The sequence below is a fragment of the Callionymus lyra genome, chromosome 4 (assembly GCF_982586985.1).
Source record: "Callionymus lyra chromosome 4, fCalLyr1.hap1.1, whole genome shotgun sequence".
NCBI lineage: Eukaryota > Metazoa > Chordata > Actinopteri > Syngnathiformes > Callionymidae > Callionymus > Callionymus lyra.
Window position 1 is genome coordinate 20,702,047 of NC_141821.1, and position 14,604 is coordinate 20,716,650.

At 41.0% G+C, this 14,604-nt stretch overlaps 1 protein-coding gene across 1 annotated transcript in view; it reads right to left on the bottom strand.

Moving 5' to 3' along the window:
• cubn (cubilin (intrinsic factor-cobalamin receptor)) overlaps nucleotides 1–14,604 on the bottom strand; it is a 40,448-nt gene that overhangs the window by 23,106 nt on the left and 2,738 nt on the right. Inside the window, exons 6-26 of the mRNA XM_087789131.1 lie at nucleotides 13,906–14,032; nucleotides 13,376–13,544; nucleotides 13,158–13,289; nucleotides 12,476–12,571; nucleotides 12,252–12,376; nucleotides 10,595–10,787; nucleotides 10,395–10,513; nucleotides 10,091–10,325; nucleotides 9,846–10,027; nucleotides 8,779–8,941; nucleotides 5,266–5,456; nucleotides 5,027–5,183; nucleotides 4,788–4,963; nucleotides 4,551–4,716; nucleotides 3,603–3,828; nucleotides 3,393–3,523; nucleotides 3,085–3,274; nucleotides 2,090–2,250; nucleotides 1,781–1,962; nucleotides 329–485; nucleotides 64–251 (exon numbers count right to left, since the gene is read on the bottom strand). Coding sequence (XP_087645257.1) covers nucleotides 64–251; nucleotides 329–485; nucleotides 1,781–1,962; nucleotides 2,090–2,250; nucleotides 3,085–3,274; nucleotides 3,393–3,523; nucleotides 3,603–3,828; nucleotides 4,551–4,716; nucleotides 4,788–4,963; nucleotides 5,027–5,183; nucleotides 5,266–5,456; nucleotides 8,779–8,941; nucleotides 9,846–10,027; nucleotides 10,091–10,325; nucleotides 10,395–10,513; nucleotides 10,595–10,787; nucleotides 12,252–12,376; nucleotides 12,476–12,571; nucleotides 13,158–13,289; nucleotides 13,376–13,544; nucleotides 13,906–14,032 — 3,466 coding nt within the window. The remainder of the gene's footprint in view (nucleotides 1–63; nucleotides 252–328; nucleotides 486–1,780; nucleotides 1,963–2,089; nucleotides 2,251–3,084; nucleotides 3,275–3,392; nucleotides 3,524–3,602; nucleotides 3,829–4,550; nucleotides 4,717–4,787; nucleotides 4,964–5,026; nucleotides 5,184–5,265; nucleotides 5,457–8,778; nucleotides 8,942–9,845; nucleotides 10,028–10,090; nucleotides 10,326–10,394; nucleotides 10,514–10,594; nucleotides 10,788–12,251; nucleotides 12,377–12,475; nucleotides 12,572–13,157; nucleotides 13,290–13,375; nucleotides 13,545–13,905; nucleotides 14,033–14,604) is intronic.

Here is a 14,604-nt window from a genome sequence, read left to right on the forward strand (position 1 = left end):
ACGAGAGATGAAGACGACGATGAGCGTCATCATTCTACACATATACTTCCTCTGGATTCCTACCTTCACGTAGTCGTAGCTACACATGTATGCACTTTCCACCTCAAAGTTGGTGAACGTGTAGTTGACGGTGTTGCCCCGGCTGGCCTGGATGGTCCAGCTGCACTGGGCGTAGGGGGGGTAGTTGTTGGGGAAGTTCAGCGACTCAATCGCTCCTCTGAACTTAGATGAGATCAGAACTCCTTGACATTCTAAGAGGAAGGGACGCCATTAGTTCGGGTGACACGGCACAACAATCTCGTGGCGAGTGAAGTCGTGTTTGTCGTACTGGTGCTGTACGAAGCGATGAAGCCTCCGGCGTGGACGCTGGCGTCTGTGCGTAACTTGACGTAAAGGTTGTTGGCGGAGGAGTTGATGGGGCTCGGTGATATGGTGCCACAAAGGTTGGCTAACTGTGTAGAACTCGTGCTGTTGCCATCGTAAATCTGTGGAAACACAATGTTTTTATCAGCATTGTTGGAAAATGTCTTTATAAAAATATCTCGTCTTGTGCATCTTTAATGAAATGCAGGTTATATAAAAAACAAAATAAAATTGACAAAAGTTCACCTCGGCCTGAATAGAAAACTTAATAAAAATATTCAGTAATTTAAACTTTAAATAACGGACGGAGCGTTATAGAAGGTCCTTCATCCCAACTGGTGTCAGGATATTTAACTCTCTACTTTAAATATCCTGATGCTAATCCGTAGTGTGTTTTTCTTCTCGTGTGTTTTTATTTTTTGTTTTTATCTTATTTAATTTTATTTAATTTAATTTTTATTTTTATTTTATTTTACTTTTTATTTTACTTTATTTTATTCTGTTAATAGTGCTAATTTTCTAATACTGTAAATAATTTGTATATTTTTAAGATCGTTTTATTTTATTTTATTTTATTATCTCTTTACTATTTCTTTTTTTTCCATGCACTTTATTTTCATTGTCCTGCTGCTGCTGTTGTAAAAGTGTGTTTCCTCTCTGGAGATGAATAAACGTTTTCTATTCTATTCTATTCTATTCTATAACTTGTATATATATTATATTATAATGTGTCCATATCTCACGAAGACAATATATTAATTATTTTGTGATTGTACTTTGTGTGTGTGTGTGTGTGTGTGTGTGTGTGTGTGTGTGTGTGTGTGTGTGTGTGTGTGTGTGTGTGTGTGTGTGTGTGTGTGTGTGCCACGCCATCAACCATTATGACTACCTGGATTTATTCTAATTGACTTTTTATTGCAATTTGAACTTTTTATCCAGCAGTTAAATCTTTTTTTTTGTCACTTTCTCTCCTTATTCTTTTTATTTTATTTTGTTAAATCCTGTCCTGTGTTTGTTGAAAGATGACGCGCAGAGGTAAGCAATTTGGCATCAGAGCTCTATTAAATACGCCGTATTTTCTTCAAACCAGCGTCAGCTCGCTGCCCAATTTCTACCTGGAAATTCCCTGATATAATCTTGTTCATTACGTTTGTTTGACCACCCTTTGTTTTTGTCGTTTTCTCGTTAATGTTTTATGTTACACATGTTTTGGTCATTTTCTGTTTTCATCAGTAGATCATGTGTCTTGCTTTCACTCACATCAGGAAAGTTGTGATTAAACAAGAAACGTGAACTATAAAGCTATGTTCATGTTAGAGTATTTATTTATAAATATGAATTCAAAAGTCAAGTTGACTAGCTGTATGTTTTGAGTGACCTAAAATTGGTTCTTCACTCACACGCTGTGAGGACTTACAGCGAGGTAATCGTAGTAACAGTTGCTGCTGGACTCAAGACTGAAGTCGTTGATGTTCAGGATGAGTTGGCTGCCCTGGGTGGTCCGGATGTTCCAGTAGCATTCTGAGTTTGGATGGTAGGGCAGAGGATAGTTGGGCGAAGAAAAGCTTCCTGTGGCGGTGGTCAGTTCTCCTCCACAACCTTCAAGGAGAAAGTATTTTTATTCAGTCTTTGTAAAAAGTTAAGCTGAAGCATTTAAAAACAGCATTCGTAAGAAGCTTGCTTCACTTTTTGCCTAATAAAAGGTATCAACAGGACGGAGACTGACCAGTCTGAGTACCATCCCAGTGAGCCGTGAATCCTCTGTATGTGCCGATGTAATCAGATCTGAAGCGAACCCAGAGACGGTTGCTGTGGGAGACCACGACCGGAGGCCTCTGATTGGAACAGTACTTGCCGATCAAAGGGGAATTCTCAAAACCACCGTCCCTGAAACACGTCCAAAACAAGAGAGACGTGAGTCTAAAGCTGGGCAGGTCCAGTGTGGCCCGGGGGCAGATTTCCTTTCGACCGTTACAAAATATATCAACCAAACATATGGATGGAAAAGAAGAAACTTTTAGAATACCACAAAAATGTATAAGAACAAGATCATGATTCAAATGAAATAAACAAACAAAGTGATGCTGATTCATAGACATACATATTGTTTATGTCTATTGTTTGTGTTTAAATCGCTAACGATATAAACGCTATATATAGTAAATATACTTCTGAATAAGACAATTCTTATGATGTTAGTGAAATTTGGCCACTAGTTTGTTCTTACTTTGCCACTAGGAAAATAGTTTGGACACCCTTGGTCTGAAAAGAGAATATATATATAAAATTTAACACCTCGGAATACTTTTGAAGTTCGGAATCTAAGTTTTACAATTAAGGGACAAATCTGATTGAATAAATGCCTTATGTGTCAAATAAAGTTGTCCTTATGGAGCGGTAAAGTTCTTGCAGAGTTTTGGTTGCTGCATACAGTAAAGCTAGCTGGCAGTTTAATTGCAACATGAAAATGAACAAATGCTGTGAATATTTGCATGTAAATTGTAAATAAATGAAAAAAATCTAATTATTACATTTTTATATACTCTATACAGAATTATGATAAAAGAACATAAACCTCAATAAACGTGGAACCACTCTATTACTTTGGGTCACAGTAAAAACATTGAAGCCATTAATGCTGTAAAGGTAGGAAAATAACATGATGTGGCCTGGGATGGTTTTGGAGAATGACCAAAATGCTGTAAGAGAAAAAAAAAGTACCTGATTTCCACGAAGTCATAGCTGCAGTACGGAGTGTAACCTTCCAAGTCAAAGTCGGTGAAGTTGAGCATGATCTGTATGTTGACGGCGACGATGATCTTGAAGACACAGTCCCTGTTGTTGGGGTAGTAGTTGGGAAAGTTTGGAGAACTGAAGGAGCCAGTGGGGGAGTTGAAGGTTTCACTACAGTCTGAGGAAAAACACAACGACAGCTCACTTAAATGTTATTGCTGATGTTTATTTTTAACTCGGCCAATCTTCAGCCATTGCATATTGAGCGAATGTGTTCCGTGCTGTTTTCCAGTCACCTGTGGTGGCGTTGATGGAGACATAACTGGCGGAGAATCCTTCCAAAGCCAAACCAGAGTCCGACACGAACAGCAGAGTCAGCAAACTGTCGGTGCTGGTGATGGACGGAGGGACGGACCGGCCGCAGTACCTGAACAAACATCATCAGCCGTCAGCAACGCAACGGTCTTTAAGACTTTTAAGACCCTTTAAGACCCTCCTTCCTTCACCTGCCGATCTTGTTCCCGGTCTGCACGGTGCCGTTGTCGTAGACTTCCAGGTAGTCGTTGCTGCAGTAGGTGTTGGACTGCAGGTTGAAGGTGTCGAACGAAAGCCGGATCAGGTTACCGGGGGCAACGTTGATGTACCAGGTGCAGTTGGCACCGTGCGGGTAGTTGTTTGGATGCCCGGGGCTGGTGACGGTGCCGGACAGAGAGGTGAGTGTCCCACCACAGCCTGAGGGGGAGAAACAAAACCTTCATAAGTCGATGTTAAACTGACCTGAAGGAGACCAGAAGAGCATTTTTAACTTTGATGTAAACCTTAATCCCTTAAAATATCGAGCCTCTTAAACAACCTTAGTTGCTAAAGTTTTCGCTTACTAACTCCATGACGGGCGTCTAATATTGAAATAGTTTAATGTAATTAAGTAAGTAAGTCATTTTTATTTGCATAGCGCTTTTCCAGACCAGGGTCACAAAGAGCTTAAACAATCAAAACAATATTCAATAAAGTATATACTTTAAAGGGCAAGATAAAACTGATAACACAACAGGAGTTCCAGAAAATCAACGTAGCATTTATAAGCATTAACTTCTTATATGAATTTATTTTAAGCATTACATTTTCTTTTACAATTGAATTCAATAATTTGTATTTTTAAAAAGGTTATTTAACTATACATTTAAAAACTTTTTTTTTTTTTTTTTGCAAAGAAATGTAGATAGAGTTTGATAATCTAATCTAATTAATTTGTAGCCTTTCAAAATGTAATTATATCTATTCAATTTATTAAAAGAAAGTTTAATTAATTAATATATTGGAATTCGAAAAGCAAACAGAATCATTATATTTTGAATATATTCAAAAATAAAGTTACATTTTTCAATAAAAACTATTGAATTTGATTATTAAAAACAATGAATGTAATAATGATAATTCATTGAACGTGGTTTTACCCTCGATGGCTGAGTCGTATTCGGCCATGAAGCCGTAATTGGTGATCGAGGAGTCGGTCTTGAAGCGGACGAACATGGACCTCTGGGTGCTCTGGAGTCTGGGAGGGATGCTGGTGCCGCAGAATCTTCCCAGCTCAGGGGAACTCGATGTTGGACCATCCCTCACCTGAAACATTTTCTCAGTTTAGGACAATTTTCTGGTTATTTTCTTAACCCCAGCTGTTTTGTTTTTTTAACCTCAACAAAGTCGTATCGACAGGATCCGCCCTCAACGTCGAAGGCGAGGAAGTTGAGCTGGACCACGTAACCCTCGGGCTGGTTGATGACCCAGTCACAGACTTTGTTGTGAAGGTAGGCGTTGGGGTGATACGGGGATTTGATCTGCCCCGCCCCAGACAGGACGCCTCCACAGGCTGGGGAGAAAGAAGGTTTACAGTTCGCGACACATTCGGGGAAAGAAGAACACAAACACTCACCAGTGGTGTAGACCGCCCTGAAGCCTGCTTGGCTCACGGAGCTGTCGGACTTGAAGCGGATCCAGAGAGCGTTGGTGGAGGAGACGATGGGAGCAGGAATGGTGTTGCTACAGTACTTCCCTATCAGTGGGTCGGTCTCGGTGCGACCATCCCGGACCTGGAGCGGGCGAGAGAAACTAGTCAGTAGACGCTGGAGAGACTTGGTTGACGGAATCATCTTCAGGCCATTAAGAACGAACCTCCACATAGTCAAAGGCACAGTTGCTGTGACTCTCCAGGTTCATGTGGGTGAAGTTGAGCGACAGCTTCTCGCCCGCAGGAATCTTGATCAGATAGATGCACTGGCTGTTGACGGCGTAGTCGTTGGGCCAGTTGGGAGAGATGATGATGCCTTCGTTGGCCGTGTACGTGCCTCCACATCCAGGGGTGCCTTGAATGTCACAAAGGATTAACATTAACATTTTGTTGTTTTATTTATAGTGTGTGTTGCTGTCTCAGGATGTATGTGTCCTATTGTTTGGGTGGTGCAAGTTTTTCTGGGTTGGGTGTGTGTGTATGTTTCTGTGTTGGATCGGTGTGTGTGTATGTTTCTGTGTTTGGGTGGTGTGTTTTTATGTTACTGAGTTGGGGTGGTGTGTGTTTACGTTTCTGTGTTGGGGTGGTGTGTGTGTATGTTTCTGTGTTTGGGTGGTCTGTGTTTTTATGTTACTGAGTTGGGGCGTGTGTGTTTACGTTTCTGTGTTGGGGTGGTGTGTGTTTGTTTTTCTGTGTTTGGGTGGTGTGTGTTTCTGTTACTGTGTTTGGGTGGTGTGTTTTTTCGTGTCTGTTCTGTTTATATGCGTTTATTCTTGTGTTTGGATGGTGTGTGTATTTTTCTAAGGTGGATTGGTGTGTGTTTCTGTTTCTGTGTTTGGGTGGTGTGTGTTTGTCTTTCTGTGTTTGGGTGGTGTGTGTTTATTTTACTGTGTTGGGGTGGTGTGTGTTTGTGTTTCTGTGTTTGGGTGGTGTGTGTTTCTTTTACTATGTTGGGGTGGTGTGTGTTTGTGTTTCTGTGTTTGGGAGGTGTGTGTTTCTGTTACTGTGTTGGGGTGGTGTGTATGTTTGTGTTTCTGTGTTTCTTTTACTGTGTTGGGGTGGTGTGTGTTTGTGTTTCTGTGTTTGGGTGGTGTGTGTTTCTTTTACTGTGTTGGGGTGGTGTGTGTTTGTGTTTCTGTGTTTGGGTTGTGTGTGTTTCTGTTACTGTGTTTGGGTGGTGTGTGTGTTTGTGTCGGTTCGGTTTATATGTGTTTATTCTTGTGTTTGGATGGTGTGTGTATATTTCTATGGTGGATTGGTTTGTGTTTGTGTTTCTGTGTTTGGGTGGTGCGTGTTTCTGTTACGGTGTTGGGGTGGTGTGTGTTTGTATTTTGGTGGTGTGTGTTTCTTTAACTGTGTTGGGGTGGTGTGTGTTTTCTGTTTCTGTGTTTGGGTGGTGTGTGTTTTTGTGTCGGTTCGGTTTATATGTGTTTATTTTTGTGTTTGGATGGTGTGTGTATATTTCTATGGTGGATTGGTGTGTGTTTGTGTTTCTGTGTTTGGGTGGTGCGTGTTTCTGTTACTGTGTTGGGGTGGTGTGTGTTTGGGTGGTGTGTGTTTCTGTTGCTGTGTTGGGGTGGTGTGTGTTTGTGTTTCTGTGTTTGGGTTGTGTGTGTTTTTGTTAATGTGTTGGGGCGGTGTGCGTTTGTGTTTCTGTGTTGGGGTGGTGTGCGTTTGTGTTGGGGTGATGTGTGTTTATGTTACTGTGTTGGGGTGGTGTTTGTTTGTGTTTGGGTGGTGTGTGTTTCTTTAACTGTGTTGGGGTGGTGTGTGTTTTCTGTTTCTGTGTTTGGGTGGTGTGTGTTTTCGTGTTGGTTCGGTTTATATGTGTTTATTCCTGTGTTTGGATGGTGTGTGTATATTTCTATGGTGGATTGGTGTGTGTTTCTGTGTTTGGGTGGTGCGTGTTTCTGTTACTGTGTTGGGGTGGTGTGTGTTTGTGTTTCTGTGTTTGGGTGGTGTGTGTTTCTTTTACTGTGTTGGGGTGGTGTGTGTTTGTGTTTCTGTGTTTGGGAGGTGTGTGTTTCTTTTACTGTGTTGGGGTGGTGTGTGTTTGTGTTTCTGTGTTTGGGTGGTGTGTGTTTATTTTACTGTGTTGGGGTGGTGTGTGTTTGTGTTTCTGTGTTTGGGAGGTGTGTGTTTATTTTACTGTGTTGGGGTGGTATGTGTTTGTGTTTCTGTGTTTGGGTGGTGTGTGTTTCTTTTACTGTGTTGGGGTGGTGTGTGTTTGTGTTTCTGTGTTTGGGTTGTGTGTGTTTCTGTATCTGTGTTTTGGTGGTGTGTGTGTTTGTGTCGGTTCGGTTTATATGTGTTTATACTTGTGTTTGGATGGTGTGTGTATATTTCTATGGTGGATTGGTTTGTGTTTGTGTTTCTGTGTTTGGGTGGTGCGTGTTTCTGTTACGGTGTTGGGGTGGTGTGTGTTTGTATTTTGGTGGTGTGTGTTTATTTAACTGTGTTGGGGTGGTGTGTGTTTTCTGTTTCTGTGTTTGGGTGGTGTGTGTTTTTGTGTCGGTTCGGTTTATATGTGTTTATTTTTGTGTTTGGATGGTGTGTGTATATTTCTATGGTGGATTGGTGTGTGTTTGTGTTTCTGTGTTTGGGTGGTGCGTGTTTCTGTTACTGTGTTGGGGTGGTGTGTGTTTGGGTGGTGTGTGTTTCTGTTACTGTGTTGGGGTGGTGTGTGTTTGTGTTTCTGTGTTTGGGTTGTGTGTGTTTTTGTTAATGTGTTGGGGCGGTGTGCGTTTGTGTTTCTGTGTTGGGGTGGTGTGCGTTTGTGTTTCTGTGTTGGGGTGATGTGTGTTTATGTTACTGTGTTGGGGTGGTGTTTGTTTGTGTTTGGGTGGTGTGTGTTTCTTTAACTGTGTTGGGGTGGTGTGTGTTTTCTGTTTCTGTGTTTGGGTGGTGTGTGTTTTCGTGTTGGTTCGGTTTATATGTGTTTATTCCTGTGTTTGGATGGTGTGTGTATATTTCTATGGTGGATTCGTGTGTGTTTCTGTGTTTGGGTGGTGCGTGTTTCTGTTACTGTGTTGGGGTGGTGTGTGTTTGTGTTTCTGTGTTTGGGTGGTGTGTGTTTCTGTTACTGTGTTGGGGTGGATTGTGTTTGTGTTTCTGTGTTTGGGTGGTGTGTGTTTCTGCTACTGTGTTGGGGTGGTGTGCGTTTGTGTTTCTGTGATGGGGTGATGTGTGTTTATGTTACTGTGCTGGGGTGTTGTGTGTGTATGTTTCTGTGTTGTGGTGGTGTGAGTGTGTTTCTGTGTTGGTCTGATATACATGCTTCTCTTTATGTTCCCGTTTCAGGTTGGTGCTTGTCTCTCTGTGATGGGGTGGTATGTGTGCTGATCTGTTGTTTTGTGTGTTTCTCACTTAATACTGTGTGTGTCATGTGGTGGTGTGTGTTTATCTGGGTTGGTTTTATGTTTTTGTGTGTGTGTGTTTTTTTGTGTTGGAATGATGTGTGTGTCTTTGTGTTGTGGTAGTGTTTGTACTCTTTTTTTGTGTCAGTTTAGTGTCACACAAATTATTTAGGTTCAAATACTTTCCAATAGAAATAATTATTGCTCTTAATTATGTTTTGAAGCTACAAGGCTTGCAAAATATATATATATGTAAATAATAATTGAGCAATGATCTAAAATGACAAAGACAAGCAGCAACAAAAGTCTGCACAGCCTTACTTGGAGACGTAGAATATGTGATGTGGAATCCTCGGTCTGTGACGCTGTAGTCTGAGTGAAAGTGGATCCATGCCATTGGTCCAGTGGTCACTAAAGGTGGAGGTGATCCAGTGCTGCAGTATTTTCCAAGTACAGGGTCCTCGGGTAGTAAACCATCCCGGATCTATAACAGGGGTGAGAAATAAACTCCGTGAAAGGCTGTCGAAGGAAAATAAACTATGTTTGGAAGAAAAGCCAGTAAAAGACAGCAGGGAAAATTGAAGGAATAATAACATTAACAAGTGTAATCCTGCATCAAAGAAAAATTCAGACAGAAACATTGTTTGTATATTTTTTAATTTAATATATATATTTGTTTATTTTTCAAATCGATGAAGATCAATAGCTATGTAAAGAGTTTGGTCTCGAATGAATACCCTAGAAAAATGTTCATTGAATTAATAATTATGAGATAAATGTTTTATTAATTGAGTTTAATAAATAAATTTAGCAAAAGAAACATGGACACAAACAAAAAAAATTCTAATGAAAAAAGAGGAAATTGCTGTATGTTCTCTGTTAAAATGACTGAAATATATTAGTTTTCATCACAATATTGAATGGTTGAATTTAAGGTTTTAATTAGATTTTCTTTAATGTTGTTCATTTTAGGCATTTCATATATTTTGAATAATGTATTCAATCATTTCCTTCATGAAAGATAGAATATGTTAAAAAAAATAAATGTTTTTACACATAATGTTTGATATTCTAAATAAAATCATTTAAAAAAGGTATTCTAAATTAAATGATTCTTAGACTTTTAAATAAAAAAAAAGGTATAATAGTGTTACGGTATAACATTTTATCTTGGGTTTAAAAGGCTTAAAATTAAAACATTTTGAAATCAGAAAATTGAATTAGAATATTAAACTAAAATCAATAATTTGAAAATATAATATAATATTATATACTCCCATAGAAAAATATTAAACAAAATGAAAAATGAATAAAAAAAAACAAAAAAACAATTGTGATCCTTTTTAAAACATTAAATAATTTCAATACGTGATTAAAATCAAACCTACCTCCAGAAAGTCAAAGTTGCAGTCAGAGTGAGTCTCTATGTTCAGAGTGGCAAAAGTGAAAGTAATGAGGAGACCCGGCTGGGTTGATACGGTCCAGTAGCAGTCCCGGTTTGGCGGGTAGTTCCCAGGGTACCCGGGCGAGTTGATGCTTCCGTACGTGGTCGTCAGCTGACCTCCACATACTGCCAGGAAAAAAATGTTGAGAGTTTCAACCCACCATCACAAACAGAACCACGTCCTCTCACCTGGGTCCTCGGAAACCCAGGAAACGTTGAAGCCGCCGGCGTTGACCGAACTGTCGGAGCGGAACCAGAAGTACATGGCATTGTGGGAGCTCCTGAGCTCTCGTGGGTTGTTCTGCCCGCAGTACTTCCCCAGCACTTGAGCAGAGGGGTTATCCCCGTCGTTGACCTGCAGGAAGTCGTAGTTGCAGTTGGCGCTGTCTTCCAGGTGGAAGAACGGGAACGTTATACGGATGATCTGGAACGAGATAAGACAAAAATAAACAGTTGGATTTCCTTTGATTAAAAATACAATAATAGCAAGTACCTTGCTGGACTGAACTCGGAGCACCCAGGCACAGCTGACACTGTGATCGTACTCGTCTTCACCCGGGTTGTTTGGGTAACTGAAGGAACCGCTGGGGCCACTAAGGGTTCCACCACACACTAAAACACAACATGTTGTTATTATCTTCTGCACACCCTTGATGTTGATTGACATTTTTACCATCCGGAGGCTCAGGTTACCTTGCTGTGCGGTTTGACAGAGCGGTCCGGTCCACTGGGATGTGCAGGCACATGTGAATCCATTAATGCCGTCGGTGCAAGTCCCTCCGTTCTGACACGGGTTATTCTGACACTCGTTGACATTCTGGTCGCAGTTGACTCCCTGCCAGCCAGCGTTGCAGTTACAGATGTAGCCGGGAGACGTAGTCGTGGCCTGAGAGACAGAGAAAACCATTGAGATGAGCTTTTGAGCAAGTTAGGGTTATGTTCAGCCTCCTCATGGTCAGCCCACTCCCCTTACTTTAGTGTCTGTTTTGGGACGGTTTAATTGTGTCTGTGTGATGTCTGTGTTTCTTTGTTAGGTGATGTGTGCGTTTTTCTTCTTGTAGGATTTGTGTTGATGTGGTATGTGTGTTTTTTTCTTGTATGGTGTGTGGAGTTTTGTTGGGGTAGTTCGAGGGTTTGTTATGTTCTGTGTTAGGTAGTGTGTTTCTGTATTGGGGAGGTGTGTCTGTTTTTTTTGTATATTTCAGTCTTAGGGTGGTGTGTATTTTCATGTGCTGGCGTGGTGTGTTTTTCTGCGTTGGGGTGGTGCGTATATGTTTTGTAATGTGTGTTTTTCTGCGTTGGGGTGGTGCGTATATGTTTTTTAATGTGTGTTTTTCTGTGTCGGGGTGGTGCGTATATGTTTTTTAATGTGTGTTTTTCTGCGTCGGGGTGGTGAATAAATGTTTTGTAATGTGCGTATTTATGCGTCGGGGTGGTGCGTATATGTTTTGTATTGTGTGATATTCTACCTTGGGGTGTTGGGTATATGTTTTGTAATTTGTGTATTTCTGCGTCGGGGTGGTGCGTATTTGTTTTGTAATGTGTGTTTTTCTGCGTCAGGGTGGTGCATATATGTTTTGTAATGTGTGTATTTCTGCGTCGGGGTGGTGCGTATATGTTTTGTAATATGTGTATTTATGCATCGGGGTGGTGCGTATATGTTTTGTATTGTGTGTTATTCTACGTTGGGGTGTTGGGTATATGTTTTGTAATGTGTGTATTTCTGGGGTGGTATGTATGTGTTTAGGTAATGTGTGTTTTTCTGTGTCGGGGTGTTGTGTATGTGTTTTTTTTCTGTGTTGGGGTGGTGTATATGTGTTTTTGTGTTAATCTTTGTGCTTCTGTGTGTTGTAATGTGTGTTTCTGTCTTAGACTGGGGTGTGTTTTTCTTTGTTGGGGTGGTGTATATGTGTTTGTTTTACCTGTGTTTTCTGTGTTGGGGTGGTGTCTATGTGTTTGCGTAATATGTGTTTTTCTGTGTTGGAGTGTTGTGTATGTGTTTTGTAATGTGTATTTTTCCTGTGTTGGATTGGTGTGTGTGTGTGTTAGTTTGTGTGTTGTCTGTCAAAGGCTGGTGTGTTTTTATGTGTTGGTATGTTTGTGTTATTTTCTTGTATTGTGTGTAATTATGTCTAGGAGTAGTGTATGTGTGTTTCTGTGGTGCTGTATTGTTAAACTTCATTATAATGATTGTGATTATTACAGGTTCAAGTTTTGCATAAGGAGGATTTTATTCCAACAATAAAACTTTGGGCTAAAACCATTTTGAATGAAGTTGTTTGTGTAGACAGTTATTGATGTATATAGATATAAATGTATAGTTTTGCTGAGGTCTGATTCAAACGCTCACCACACATTGACCGTTGACGCAGGGGTTGTTGGACTGACAGACGTTGCTGGTCTGGGTGCAGCCCGACGGGCCGTAGCCACTACCCACGTAGCCGGGAGGGCAGGTGCAGACGGGCTGGTTGGAGCCTGTACAAGAACCAACATCACACAGATGCAACGCCGCTCCCCGGGTTCACGGCGGTCATTAACGTAGAGGTGAGATAAAAAGAGTCCAGACGATGTTACCTGGGGTCGAGGCGCAGGTGGCCAGTGGGTAACAGCCGCCATTGTTGTTGGCACAGATGTTGACCTGGTTGCACGTCCTGCCATCTCCCTCATATCCTAAATATCACGATAGAAACCGGTGTTTAAGAGACAAGCTTATTATAAGCTTATACCACACATGCTGGTTATGTCGCATCATTATTGAGTGATGTTTAGGATTTATAAGTTGAAGATAATTAAGTTATTTTCAAGATGTGTGGAGGCATTTTGAGCTCCTGGGTTTACAGAAAATTAACACAATTGTATAGATGACTTTGTTCCTAATGATGAAGTGTTTTACAGGTGTCATTCCCAGACTTCAGAAACAGTTTCTACTCTGTTCTCCATGTTGTTGGTTTATTAGTTGGAGAATTTAACTATTTCCTTGATACTAATTTAGATTTTAACATCTGGAGCCTGTTTTCCTTAAATGTTCTTCCAAAACATTGTCAGCTTGCAAAGGAAGGGTGTAAAAAAAAATAGAGTTTGACTGAATCATTTGAAAGGGCTAAAGTTATCAGACAATGTTTTCGCAGTACTGTACGTTCCAGATGTTTCATTTATGATGAGGGACACCCTGGACAGGTGGCTAGTCCATAACATGGCATATTTAAACGACCGATTGCACACGTATGACTAAAACGCTGTAGTGTTTTTTTAGTACCTGCAGGACATGTGCCACAGTGGAAGGAGCCCATGGTGTTGAGGCACTGCACCACAGGAGCAACAGAACATCCGCCATTGTTGGTCAAACACTCGTTCACATCCTGACAGCTGTAGCCATTTCCTTGCCAACCTGAGATGAATGATTAAAAGGTAAAACTCTCAAGGATCAAAAGTTGACGGCGAAATTCATGTTATTCAAAACTCAAGAGACGTTACCAGCGGGACATTGTCCGCAGTAGAAGGAGCCCTGGGTGTTGATGCAGGAGACCATTGGGTTGGAGGAACACGGTTTGTTGGGAAGGTTGCATTCGTTGACGTCCGCCACACACGCTGGGTTCCCCCCGGTGGCCTGCCAGCCACTTTCACAAATACACCGGTACTTCGGCTGTGAAGAGAAGGCGGCCGTTAGGTTTTAAACTGGTGGGTATGGACCCCAATAAGGGTCGTGAAGATGATGACAATTGGGTCGCCAATTAGTTTATCAACTTCCGATAGTTGTACGTTGCTGGAAGACCTAATAAGGTGTCGTCTAGAATCGTTCTTTAAAATTAATTAACTACTTTTCTGTCATCTCTAAATGGAGAGGATCAGAAGGTCTACCAAGAGTCTCTCCTGGATGACCAAGCTTCTCGTTCGTCTTCAAAGAGGCAGGGAAAAAACTCAAGTACCACCTCCAGGTTAAGCTATTCTCCTACCCGGAGGCCATTTGTGGCAGCAGTAGTTTTACTTGAAAGTGAAGAAATTACCACTCCAGGGGTGATTCTGTCTGCGTCGATACAGGTTCCATGAACACACAGGTTGGTTCCTCCGCTCCTGCAGTCGTCATACCGCTGTGTGCAGTGAGTCCCCGACCATTCTGGGGAGCAAGTACAGCTGCAGCAAGAACAAGGTTCAGTCAGGACATGGGTCGGAAACCTTTAGTCAAGCCATTTAGAACCGTTTCCCGCCACATTAAACTCACTCAGAGCCGCAAAAAAACATTTGATAGATGAACTGAAGACAACACGGTTAATAGCCGCATAAAACCAATTATCTCAAAACATCACATTGAAGAGAACAAACATAAATGTATAATGACCCATCAAACAGAGTAAGGGACGGATATAAGAGGACAAGGAGAGTGTATGTATGTGCGATGAACACAGCAAACATCTTGGACGCTAAAAAGAAGGAAATTAAAAAAAGAAACATGTATTAACTAATCATCTGTTTGAAGTTTCTTAACACCCCTGACTTAGGAAAAGGGGCGATAAAAACTCATACAAATACGCAAATGAACAAAAGAACAACATAAATAATGTAAATTTCGAGTTAAGTTATGAATTGTGAAATTAAATTATGTATTAATTCAATCCAGTTAAATCACATATAAACTGTTCTATATGTGCAGTTTTCTCCCTTTATTTCGAACTCATTAGGGCCACACCATTACAGTCAAGGGGCTG